General features: G+C 36.0%; 1 protein-coding gene across 2 annotated transcripts in view; it reads left to right on the forward strand.

Moving 5' to 3' along the window:
- Positions 1-13,818, forward strand: part of HNRNPLL (heterogeneous nuclear ribonucleoprotein L like) — a 38,113-nt gene that overhangs the window by 843 nt on the left and 23,452 nt on the right. For both annotated transcript variants that reach the window (XM_034659638.1, XM_034659639.1), the window contains exon 2: positions 9,907-10,025. In XM_034659638.1, the coding sequence (XP_034515529.1) occupies positions 9,907-10,025 (119 nt within the window). The remainder of the gene's footprint in view (positions 1-9,906; positions 10,026-13,818) is intronic.

A 13,818-nucleotide genomic window follows, 5' to 3' on the forward strand; every position in this document is an offset into this window, starting at 1 on the left:
GTACTGATTTTAGCTCTTCGATCAAAAAAAAATGTTGGTAGGTGTTAACAGCACCCATATTTTCAAGTAAAACAAATCTTAAATCTTAAAGTCACCTGAGTTCTTCATTGACCGTTTATTCCAGATTTGCCCCACGAAAGGAGGAACTGAACTCGGAATTGCATTAAACACACATTCCTGCATTCTTGTTGCTCTTATCAGAAATGTTAGCGGGCGGCAGAAGGAATGTGAAAATCGTCTACCCACAGCAAGTAGTAGTAACTCAGCTTGAGTTGCACGGAGACTCTAAGGAAACAAAGCAAGCAAAAGTTTTTGCCCTTTTTTGGTGCACTTAAGATGTCTTAATGGCTTAGATGTCCTTTAAACATTTATCACATCTTAATAGTGATTTTTTGAAAGGAAGCTTTACCTGAAGTTTAAGAAATTGTACACATATATTCTACTTAGACTGGTTTTCACTTTATAAGAGGCAAATTATAAGCCTTTTAGCTGTTGTTTGAATTTTTATGTAAAAAATTCTGGTCAGTAGTCCCCAGTGTTAAGAGTTTCCAAATATGAAACAGTGACACATAGGTTTCAACACATTAGGAAAAAGGCACTTTTTCTTCCCCTAAATAAATGTTTCCTTATGGCTAGATAGGGCTTTTGATTTTTGTGCCTAGGTATTTCGAATATTCAAAATGTAGCTTCAACATGTGAAAAGAAATGCATGCTTAAAGTTTCAGTTCAAAGCCAATTCCACTGTGGAATTTGGAAGCAGGAATATTGTAACATATTTTAGATGGAGCCGATGGATCAGTGTATTTCTTTTGCCAAAAGTCTTGAGTTTTTTGTGTGGTAGCATGAAATGTCTTCCCTTAAGTGTCTTGAAAAGATACTTCAATCTTTTTATAAAAATTTTTTCTTTGAAAAATAGATTAGACATTAAGACAGTAGTATTATTTTGGATGTGGGCAAGAAAATAATATATAATTAATATATCCAAAGTGGATTGTATCTGGCAGTGGAAATAGCACTGGGCAGGGCTTGGGGAGAGAGAAGTCTTAACCTAGCGCACAATCTGTATGCCTTTGGGAAAGTCTGTTAACTACTACTCTTGAGTTCGCTTAGTCTGTAAAATATAAAAGTTGAACCTTTCCGTACCTAGAGTTGTAGTTCAGTGATTAATGTAATGCAGTTTTTAAATTACCCAGGCAGAAACTAATGTATGCAGATTGAGTTATAAATTCTAATTTTCGTTTATCTTACTGTTGTTCTGTTTCTTTTTCTTTTTTTTTTTTTAAGATTTTATTTATTTATTTGACAGAGTGAGAGGCAGCGAGAGAGGGAACACAAGCAGGGGGAGAGAGAGAGGGGAAGAAGCAGGCTTCCCGCTGAGCAGGGAGTCGGACTTGGGGCTTGATCCCATAACGCTGGGATCATGACCTGAGCGGAAGGCAGAAGCTTAATGACTGCGCCACGGAGGCGTGTTGTTCTGTTTCTTAGGAGAGAGTGAATTGCTTTTAACTGTAGAACCAGTACTGCACTGTCAAATCTAATGAAGGTTTATTTTTCCTGTTTTTAAACCTTTTTATTCTTGTAAATTTTGGTACTATTTTGAAATTATTGCAACTATGGAAACTGTACATAATAAAATTTTATTAAGATAGGCATTCCCTGGATAGAAGTTATTGTCCAGTGCGTCATCAGCCAGAAATATGGTAAATCCTCTAACTGAAATGGGTTTGGCTCAACCTCAGTGGTCCTCTTAGTCCAGCCAGGGAAGAAATACCTTGTGGTCAAACTGTTAAACAACAGTAAATGCAGATGAGGTACAATGATAAGCAACCTTTTCAACTCCAGTTGGAGTTTTAAAAGGTGCAAAGTAAGACGTCAAAGATTTACATTATTTAGCTTTAGATAATTAAGTTTCCACCAGTGCTTTAATAATATGTTAATTAGATTTAAAGAGGAAAGTGAGTATTTAAGAAAAGAGGTGTTGGGGCACCTGGGTGGCTCAGTCAGTTAAGTGTCTGACTCTTGATGTCGGCTCAGGTCCTGATCTCAGGGTAGTGAGATAGAGCCCCACCTTGGGCTCTGCACTCGAAGTCTACTTGTCCGTCCCTCTCCCTCTGCTCCTTCCCTCTTGCATGCTCTCTGTCAAATAATAAATCTTTAAAAAAAAGAAAAGCAGTGTTTTTGCAAATGCTCCTATTTAAAGATGGGTTGATCATTGTGAATGATCATGATGTGTTAAGGTGTAGAGAGAAATGAGTTAGATAAATAGAAATGAGTTAGTAGGTTGGATATGAGAAATAAGACACTTTTCAGATTTATGGCTTCTGGCACTTTGAACATCAAAAATTCCTAGAGTTTCAGATTCACTGGGCTGAATTGTAGAACAAAGCTGGATTATGGTTTTCGCTATGTATTATACAATTACTTTATTCTTATAAAGTGAGTGGTGGTCTTAAATTTAGCAGTCAGGACCTTCAAGATCATTAATGGTAAATTTCTGTATCTGCTTATTTTTAAGAAAGCAGCTTGACTTCCAAATATTAGGGCTTTACTTGGCAAAACCAATTGAGGAATTAAATTGGGAGGTTACATAGAAAAGATCTGCTTCTATAAAGACTGGTATCAATAAAGATTTATGGAGTGCTAATTCATTTTGGAGACTTTCAAGTTTTTCTTTTATTCTTTTCTGTTAGTGAGTAAACAGGCAAATCAGATTGTTAAAGTGGTTTGCTGATGAGGTGAAAATTTAAGTTTCTCAATTTTTAATAAATAGACTTACAAGATGGCAAAATGCCAAGGTAAAAATGTGGATCCTAGGATTTCCTAGTGGTATATATTAGGTGGAGAATCTAGTTTGAATTTAAGATACACTACTATATTTTAAGGATCTGAATTACAGAGATGTATAGGAATATTATGATGGCTTATTGGATGAATATGAAGTGGGAGGTGGGATGAGGTCACTTTTTAAGCTTAGCTCCCACAGGAAAAGTTTCGAGGCTGACAGTGAGCATAATAGTAACTGCACCCTGGGCAATAAAAAAGTTAAAGGATGTGTGCCCTGGAGGTAAGTGCCAGCTCTTGAGGCTTCTGTAGCAATAATGTTCTCTCTTTTAGCTAAGCTGTTGCAATAGAGTGAGGATTTTCTGGCTTGGTATTAGGAAAGAAGCGAAAAGTAGTAGGTTTTACTTCNTGGTTTTTCTTCTTTTTTTTTTTTTTTTTTGACAAGTGACTATGTTTCTCTATGTTAGTACATACAGTGAAAAGAGCTGTTAATAGAGCCATAAGCCCAACCAAGGCAGGTGTCTTGGATCTGCTACCAACATGCTTTGTGATGTAACTTCTCTGGAACTCCACTATCACATGAGGAGGTTGGATTAGATGATCACTGTGATCTCTTAATTCATCAAAAAACAATAATACTTGAGCCTGTTTTGTGTGCTGGGTGCTGTTCTCGGTGATGGAGATATAGAAGTAAAAAAAAAAATTCCGTATCTAAAAATCCGTGATTCATTTAGTGCTTTTTTTTTTGCCTTTATGAATTGAATACAACTTTCGAAGATTGTAGTTGCAGCCACAGCAACAATTCAGGTGAGCTTAAGCAAAACAAAAAGTTGGCAGAGGTAGGGAATTATTTGGCCCATGTAACTGAGAAAACCAAGTTGTGGCAGTGGTTTCAGGCATGGCTGGATCTAGGGATTTAGATGATGTCATTGAGACTTGATTCTGTATGCTCTGTTTCCTTTATGTAGTTATAAAGCTAGACTTACATTCTTATAGCTAGCAAATAAAGAACTCTTTTCCCCAATGTCCATTTGTATTCCTTATGATCGGCACTTCTTATCTTCTCTCTCCCTGCAACTAATCACTGGTCTACCCCTGAAGTTGGGCAGGCCTGACTGTGTGATTAAGAATACCAGTGGAGGGGCGCCTGGGTAGCGCAGTCGTTAAAGCGACTGCCTTCGGCTCAGGGCGTGATCCCGGGGTACCGGGATCGCGTCCCACATCGGGCTCCTCGGCTGGGAGCCTGCTTCTTCCTCTCCCTCTCCCCTGCTGTGTTCCCTCTCTCGCTGGCTGTCTCTCTGTCACATAAATGAATAAAATCTTAAAAAAAAAAAAAAAGAATACCAGTGGAATAACAGAGTTCTGTGTGTGTGCGTGCGTGTGTATGTGTGCACGTGTGTATGTATGTGTTTAACCAGAAGAGGGGGAAAGGGGTTCTGGGTAGGCAAAACCAAGTAATTTCTACTACATGAGCAAAAAAGCAAAGTGTTTTTTTTTACAGTTATTTGAATCATATGGCTGTTCTTTTTAATCTTTGTTATGTGATCAAATGTACCTAAAATCTTTAAATAAGAAAATTAAAGGGTTTCCCATGTTTTGGATCTCCTGTATTGTTTCTTAAAAAGAAAGAAACAGGGGCGCCTGGGTGGCACAGCGGTTAAGCATCTGCCTTCGGCTCCGGGCGTGATCCCAGCGTTATGGGATCGAGCCCCACATCAGGCTCCTCTGCTATGAGCCTGCTTCTTCCTCTCCCACTCCCCGTGCTTGTGTTCCCTCTCTCGCTGGCTGTCTCTATCTCTGTCAAATAAATAAATAAATAATCTTTTAAAAAAAAAAAAAAGAAAGAAAGAAACAAAAAAACAAACAGGCGGGGGTGGCTCAGTTGGTAAGTGTCCAACTCTTGATTTTGGCTCAGGTATTTATCTCAGGGTGGTGGGATCGAGCCCACATTGGGCTCTGTGCTGGGCATGTAGCTTGCTTAAGATCCCCCCCCCTTTTTCTGTCTAGAAAGAAAGAAAGAAAGAAAGAAGGTGTGTTTGTTTAATTTCATAAGAAAAATTACACAGTTTAGTTACCTCTAAGCATAGCGTGAGTTAAAAAATATTTGCAGCTGCCCCTTAAAACACCCATTGTCCTTGGTTTGTATGAACTATCCAAATAAAAGGGATAACTTTAAATATCTAGAAATACTGTACTCATTTCTTGGTATAACGTTGATAAATTCTTTTTTTTAAATGTTGATAAATTCTAATGCATCCAGAGAATGATTACCGGAATGGAAAAGACACTTAAAATCACATTATAAGAGGAATGATAGGAGAATCTGGGGCTCTTTAGCCTGAAGGGTGTATATATATAGGTTTGGTTTGAGCAATCATTACAAATAATTGGAAGGTTATCATGTAGAAGAGGGAAATGCAGATAAGGGTAAGGAACCATTTAATATTTCTTGAGCCTTTGCTAAATAACTGTATCTCACATTGTGCTAGACATTTCATATTTGTTGTTCCATTTATTTACTGTAATCTTACGTGTATGGATTTTTTTTTTAATAGTGAAACTGAGGCTTGAAAACCTAATTAGCCTAAGAGCAATGAGCCAGTAAGTGTCCAAAGATTTTTTTTTTTAATAGTGAAACTGAGGCTCGAAAACCTAATTAGCCTAAGAGCAATGAGCCAGTAAGTGTCCAAAGATTCACTTGTCTGACTTCAATAGCCATTTTGGATACAAAACTACAAAGAGACAGATTTGGATGCATATTATGAAGAATTTTCTAAAAATATAATGGATTGTCTCATGAGTAGTAGGTTTCCTGTCATTGGAGGTGTAAGGAAAAGCTGGATAATCACTTGGCAGTGGGTTCTGTGTCTGGTGTTGGGGAATGAATTATTGAATTTGTGGTTGGTCTTATTTAATGCTGTAATCATAAGAGGACGGAAGAAGGTTGTTCAGTTGCTGTTGAGCATGTGTTGTGTGCATGGAGATGTTGGGAAAACAAAAAAAACCTACTAAGGACATTGTGCCTGGCCTTTACTGGTTTACAGTTGTTGCTTTACTATGTGAGGAGACATAAATGGCCCTTCGTTTTCCTCTCAGATAGAAGCTTCATTTATACTCTACTGAGCTTCCCTTCTCTTCAGAAGAGTGTAGTCTTCAATCAGCAATAGTCTAAATTAGCACTTAAAATTGGTATTATTAGAGTTGGTCCTTGAGATAGCCTCTAAGGGGCTGGGAGTTTGGAATGGTTATGACTAGACTGGTCTGTAGCCTGCAAAGGGGACCAAATAATGTCTCCATTATAGTTGGCAAAGTTTGCCTGAAGAAGGGATAGAGTAATTTTTTTAAAAAAAGTATATATAAAGTGAAGGCATGCCTTCATTTGCTGGGTGCTCGNGGACCAAATAATGTCTCCATTATAGTTGGCAAAGTTTGCCTGAAGAAGGGATAGAGTAATTTTTTTAAAAAAGTATATATAAAGTGAAGGCATGCCTTCATTTGCTGGGTGCTCACTTGGAATATTGTTTTTAGTCTGATAAGTAATCAGTATAAATAGATCAGGAGGGAGCCTAGATAACGAAATATTTGAAATGGAAGGACTTTGGGCTTCTGTGTGAGAAAGGATTAAAAAAAAACTTTTCTTCGAACTGGAGAAGACAGGATCAAAGTGTTAATACGTGGATGGGGTTAAATAACACGGATTTATTCGCCAATTCAGGAGTTGGGTGCATAGTATGATGCCTTGAAGAGGTAATTTTAGGGTAAGTAAAAGAAATTGTACAGACGATTTCAGATTTCCTAACCACCAGTATATAGTATTGGTAGAAATAAGAAAATACTGATTTGAGAAAAGTTTTAGGGGGCTCCAGGTTGGCTCAGTTGGTTAAGCATCTGACTCTTGATTTCTCCTTGGGTCATGATTGAGCCCCAGTGTTGCGCTCTGTGCTGAGCATGGAGACTGCTTAAGATGCTTTCTCCCTCTTTCTCTGCCCCCCGCCACTGCTTGTGCACACTCACTCTCTCTGCATACAAACAAACAACCGCCCCCCCCAAGACTTTTAATATTTGGGGCAAAAGGGGTGGTAAAAATATTGTTTGAAAAGATATCACTAATATATGAGTTTTATATTTGGAAACAACCCTAGGTTTTTATTTTTTTTATTTTTTTAATTAATTAATTAATTTATTTTTTTAAAGATTTTATTTATTTTTTCGACAGAGATAGAGACAGCCAGCGAGAGAGGGAACACAAGCAGGGGGAGTGGGAGAGGAAGAAGCAGGCTCACACTGGAAGAGCCCGATGTGGGGCTCGATCCCAGAATGCCGGGATCACGCCCTGAGCCGAAGGCAGACGCTTAACCGCTGTGCCACCCAGGCGCCCCTTTTTTTTTTTATTTAAACAGAAAGAATGAGAACATTTTAAGTTCAAGAAAAGGGGACATAATATAAAGATTAGAGAAATAATAAAGGTAGATAAACTCATGAATGGCAGATGCACTGAGTGGCAATTAGGGAAGTAGAAGGGGGATGGGATATGTTTTCTGCCTTGAAGTTGAGTTAATTGTATCTTCCTGTGAGTACCATATTGTTTGCATTTAATAGCTTCTAGCTTCTAAGAGTGACTTAAGTCTTGAAATGTTCCATTTAGGAAATAAAATTAAATAACAATGCATTAATATCAGATATTTTTGAGATATTTAAAAAAATTGGTCCTATAATCCATTTCTTTGTGAGAAGACTGGTTTGAAAAATAGTCATATTTTTTAGCATTGTATTCAAGATAGTGGTTATCCACAATGAGGAGGGAGGTAGGAGATATATTTAGCTGATTGGTAGTGTTTTATTTATTAAAGTGGGTGGTGAGTAAATGACTATATTGTTCTTCATACCTTACTGTAGGCCTTAAGTGTTATATAATAAAATAATTTCCCAACGTTTTATTATGTGAAATATTCAATTACGTATGCCCTTTACCTAGATTCAGCAGTTTTTAACATTTTGCCATTTGGGATTTTATCTCCATTTGTGTCTATCTATATTTATAATCATTTTTCCCCCAAACTGTGAAAGCAGGTTGCATACATCATGACAACCCATCCCTAAATATCCCCGCTTTCCTAAAAATAAGGATATTCTTTTCACATAAACATTACTGTTATCATGATGGTAATAAATAGTTCTGTTACATAATAACCTGTCGGTATTTAAATTTCTCCAATTCTCCCTAAGATGTCTTTGATAGCAGTTTTTATCTATTATAAAATACTCAGGTATTGCCTTTGGTTGTTGTCTCTTTAGTCTTAATCTAAAATCTTCCAGTATTTTTTTATACTAACTTTTTGAAGAGTCTTGGCCAGTGTAGTTTTTCTTCTGCACATTTACCTTCACCGGCTGATTTCTAAGGATGAACTGAGATGACCGTCTCATTTCTTGAAGTTTATTGTTGTCTCATTATTTTTAGAGTAAAACTTGTTATTTAAACTTTAAATGTATGTTCTGAATTAAGTTTTCAGGTATGATTTAGCACTCTTTTCCTGCATTGTTGTCCAGTTATATTTAGTGGCTTAATGATGATAATGCACATTTGGTTGTTGAGTTTCACTTAGGCAGAGTCTCATTTGTTAAGGTTGTTAAGAGTGTTTGGTTACATAGTGTACAATCAGAACGATTCATTTCAAACTTAGTGGCATGTAATTAATATCTGTGTGACCATAGAAAAGACTCAGCATAAGCAATTCAAATGAATTTCCAAGTATTGAATTAGTATTTGCAGAGGACTGAATTTATTTGTTGAATTTGATGATAGTGTAAGAGAGTAGTCCTGTGGTTACTTTATGTATTTAAATCGGCTCTTTTCTTTAAGCCATGATGTAATTTTTTTATTGGCAGGGCACAGAACCGTTTTCTGACAGTCTTTATAGTAAAAAGAAATTGGTGAGTCCTTTAAAAAAGCCATAAAGAGATTTAATTTTCTTAAAGTGATTCTTAAGTTTTAAAGGTAAAACATTTGTGCTTTTAGATTAGTCTGTAGGAGAAAAAAACCCTTTCAGTTAATAGATTTTTTGGTGTATGTATATGGATTTTATATGGAAGTCACTTCTGAAGTGAAATAAGAGAGGTGCCCAGTGGCTAGTTGTAAATACAGATTTTTGTCTTAATAGAACTTGAATAAGTAAACGAGAGCTATTTTCATTTTCAAAGTAATTCTCATACATAGTCCATATACTTATATTAAAACTGCCTCCTACATGTACTCGAAGATACACAGTACTCTGTAGAAGCCCTGGAAGGCTTGCATTTTTGAGTGCTACTTGTTCATCAATAGAGAATGAATGGTACCTTGTATAAATTAGGTTGTCAAGTGTACTGCTTAAGTAAAAACTTCAAATTGTATTGGGACTAGATAACCAATTAAACAAGGACAAAAGATGATATAAATAAAGTTTACAATCTTTATACTAAACACTTAAAATTTTTTTTCCATTTGGGCTACTTGAGATTTTTATTTTACAGAGGTGAAACTAAGAAATTACAGATATAAAATACAATTCCAGTCATAGCATACTCTGTGTATCTGCTGAAATTTTTTCTTGAGATTTTATTGAAATTGAAATAAGCTATTAACTTAGGTTGTACTTCTTACTAAGAGAGAACGCTCCCTTTTAAGAAATCAACATTTTAATGACGTACCGTATGGTGACTAAGATAACATAAAAAAGAAAAAAAAAGAAAAATCGACATTTTCATGCCAAACAGTTAATCGATGATTTTTTTCTCAGGTCCTTTTGCTAACTTGTGAATGCAGTTTGGTTTGGAATTTTTTTTTTAAAGATTTTATTTTTATTTATTCAACAGAGAGAGAGAGAGACAGCCAGCGAGAGAGGGAACACAAGCAGGGGGAGTGGGAGAGGAAGAAGCAGGCTCATAGCAGAAGAGCCTGATGTGGGGCTTGATCCCATAACGCCGGGATCACGCCCTGAGCTGAAGGCAGAGGCTTAACCGCTGTGCCACCCAGGCGCCCCTGGAATTTTTTTTTTAAGTGTTTGCTTTTTAATGCAGAATTGAATTTACTAAAGATGCAATTTAGACTTTTAAAGTTTTTAACTAAAAATTATTTTCTTTTGCTAGGAGGCAGGTGGAAGTCATCATAAAGTTTCTGTTTCACCTGTTGTCCATGTTCGAGGACTCTGTGAATCGGTGGTGGAAGCAGACCTTGTGGAGGCTCTGGAGAAATTTGGAACAATATGGTAAGGCTCATAGGGACTTCATGCAGATTGAAAACTGTATGGTAAAAGCCTTGATGTTTAACCATAGTATATATTGTTTGCCTGTGACTGTATTTCTTTACAACCTCTGTATTTCTTTTAAGCCTCTTACTTTTAACCTTCTGGGATGATGCCTGGATATATTTTTGTGGATCCATGATCACCTCTCACTTTTAGCCAGGTTGTATGTAAAATAAGATTATGCATCTTTCATCTGATTTTCAGATGAGTCCATGATTCCTTGTTAAACACTGCTTTAATGTTTAAATGAGTTGATTACACCCTTCATCTTTAGAGTTTTAAATAGTGGTACTTAAAAAAACTGATTTTTTGTTGTTGTTTTATTTTGGAATATTTCAGGATTAATTGGCAAGTAAAAGTGGGTAGATCAAGGGTAGGCATTATTTGTGTGTTGCTGAGTTCTTATGCAGACCATGAGCAGTCAGTGTTTTATTCTAGTTTGTTTTATTTTTGTGTTTTGTATTGACTCGGGCTCCTCCTTTCACTTCCCACAGCTGGTTATGCTTAAGAATATTGACTTAAGTGAAAACATAATCAGAAAAGTGAATCTGCTGCCAAAAATAGACACTCAAAAATTCTTTCTAAATTATTTTTGGAGTATGCCCGGCTGTTGTTCTCTTCTTAGTATGGGTAGTCTGGAGTTGGTTTTATTATTTTTTCCTTGGCGAATATGTTTGGGGTTTTGGTTGTAGGCATCAGAGACACAGACTAACTTAAAATAGAGAAACAGCAAAGAAATTTCAGTACATTTGTTGAGGTTCTTTGATTGCTTGATTGCTTCAATCTTATAAAAATTTATGTGGAGTTCTGAGTATGGAAAGGATGCATAAATAGATGGTGAGAAAGTGATCAGAGATGTCCCAACAGGAATTGTTGCTTCAAAGGAGTAGGAGTAGTGTTAGGTGACACCTTCCATCATGGCATCTTTTTTATTAATTTCCTTGATGACCTTATAGAGAGTTGGATGACTTGGCAAACCTGTTATCCTCAACTTCTGTACCTCAGAAACCACAGTTACATATTGTTTATTCTTGGAGGTACAAATTGGCAATCTACATGGGCAGAAGAAAGCCCATTTCTTAAAGTGTCATTAAGATGACTGTATCACTTCTTAGTCATTTGAAGTGGATATTGGAAATTAAGTTTGCCTGGAGCTTTATATATTGAAACAGACCCTTAGACCTTATTTATTTAGACTTGCATGTTGGCACTTGACTAACCCCGGGTTGCATTGTCCCATGGAGTTAGAAAGAGATGGTTATTTCTGGTTTATTTTTTTCTTGTTTTTTTATTTTGGGCTTTTAAAGTTATTTCCTAAAGGTGAAGAAATACTGAAGCAATATTAGAAAACAAGTTGATGAGCAAAATACTGGTGGAAACTTTAGAGAAATAATAACTGTATTGCTATTTTGATGTTAATTATGACCGTGACTTGAGTGTTGGGCATTAAAGAAATAGGACTATTTGTTGCAGTTGGTGAATTATTTGAATCACTTTTAAGTGGCCTGTCCATTTATAGCCTGTATACTTTTTGATGTTTAGTCCATGGGAAAGTGTTTTTATATGTGAATGTAATTCAGTTAATTTGCATAGTACATCATTCTGCCCTCAGGATTGGTAGTTTTGTGTATAAAAAAGTCATGAAATAATTGGAATAAATTGGTGTATAATTAAAAGTTTAAATTGCATAATTATGTGCAATAGGAGTTTTAATTGTATGAAATGATCTTGAATAAGAGGTGGCTGCTGTAAGCTGAAAGAACCTTAAATAGCCTCCAGTGAGGAGTAGGTGTTTTGCTTCAAAATGTTGCCTTTATAGAACCTTTCTCTGTTTATTTCTTTAGTGATGTGTGTGGGATTATAAAGATTATATAGAAACTGCTTATATTAAAAAGATGCATCACTAAGTTCAACATATAGTAAGTTTATACCTAAAAATGCATAGGAAAGAAGTTTAGGAGAAACTATAATAACGATGTTGAGAATGGTTGTGTTAGTATAATAAAATTCTGTATATTTTTTGTCTTTATTCTGTAGTGTATTCATGTATTGGGATCAAAAGAATGTTTAAAAATCTATACTGAGTCTCTCTTCCTCCCTTTTCCCCTTCCATTAAAGGAGAGGATGCTAGGTATAATTAGCTGTATTGGTTTAAAATTTTAAAACAAAACTTTTGGGACCTAATTTGTATAATAAATCTTTTGCTTCTCCTGTTTTCATTTAAAAATTAGTAAATGTGTTTTGAGTTATAAGTTGAAAGCACTGACCCTACCGCGTCCCTTAGTCCTTTTGTTTATTTTTTTCTTTTCTTTAGTCTTCTAATCTTCCTCATATTAGTGCTTTTAAAGATTTCTTATAAATTATGTGCCAGACAGTTTAGGTGCATTCTAAAATGTCTGCAACATTCTGATTTCCCCTTCTTTATCTTGTGCTGTTATCTCACTTCTTAACTTTTAAGTCTGTGCTTCCAGCTCACTTTCTGTAGTTATGGAATGCAGTTTTACTATGACCAAGTCTATAACAGGCCAATAAAAAACTTATTTTTGACCTTTATAATTTTCTATGTGACAAAGAAAGGGCATTATTAACATATTTACTTGGTAATACCATTTAGCTATTCAACCAATTTATATTTGTGAGAGGAGAATGTTTGTTCTTCTTTAATTTCTTTAGTATAGTCCTGATTCCAGGGTTTTCTATTTTTTATATGCAGACATCAGAACTTTAGCAAGAAATTTCTAAAAGGAATGTTTTTCTCTCCTGGGATTTATATTTTGTGTTCATAATTGGTAAATCTTTAATTCAAGTCTATGGTTTCTGTATTTTCGTTAATTTTGAACAATGTGGGTGGGAAGAGCTAACAAGCCTCATAGACCAACAAATACTGCTTGAATGTTACACGTCAGCTCTGTTTCTAGATTCTGAAGATAGGAGGATGAATGAGGCAAGGCAAGCAGTTTGTATGCAGTAACGTAATCTTGACAACAGTCCTTCAAGTTTTATAAATGAGGAAGCTGAAATTCATAAGAAATTACATAATTGCCAGGTTACAAAGTGGTCTGTTTCTTATTAATAAACCATTTGCCACTTTCTAAAGGGTAGCGTAGGTCTGGATGCTTATTGAGAAACAGTGCTGTCACTGAGTTCCTGAGCTCATGTTTTCTTCTGCAGCCTTCTGCTGTTATAAAACGGTGGTAATTGTATTTTAAAACACTTTAAAGGTGCTTGTTCTTGGGAACAGAGAACATGTTGTTTACCCTGGTGTGATCCACGTGCTTTGATTTCTTTCTTCCTTTCCTAACTTCAATGCTTTATTTTTCATTTCATGTACTAAACTGTGTTCCTCCCCAAGAGTATAAAATGAAATGTGAGTAACTTCACCCTCTTGCTCTTAGGCAGCCATGATTACCAATCTAGTGAATATCTTTTCATGGATTCTTTAATACTTAAAAGTATCTTAGAGGAGATTATTTGTATGAAATGTAGTTGGTTTGGAGTTGCTTCTATGTATCTTTTGATTCTCTTGTTTTTAGTAAGATGAATGAAAGTACGTAGTCAGGGGCGCCTGGGTGGCACAGCGGTTAAGCGTCTGCCTTCGGCTCAGGGCGTGATCCCGGCGTTGTAGGATCGAGCCCCACGTCAGGCTCCTCTGCTGTGAGCCTGCTTCTTCCTCTCCCACTCCCCCTGCTTGTGTTCCCTCTCTCGCTGGCTGTCTCTATCTCTGTCAAATAAATAAATAAAATCTTAAAAAAAA

Source organism: Ailuropoda melanoleuca, chromosome 4, assembly GCF_002007445.2.
Source record: "Ailuropoda melanoleuca isolate Jingjing chromosome 4, ASM200744v2, whole genome shotgun sequence".
Classification (NCBI taxonomy): Eukaryota; Metazoa; Chordata; class Mammalia; order Carnivora; family Ursidae; genus Ailuropoda; species Ailuropoda melanoleuca.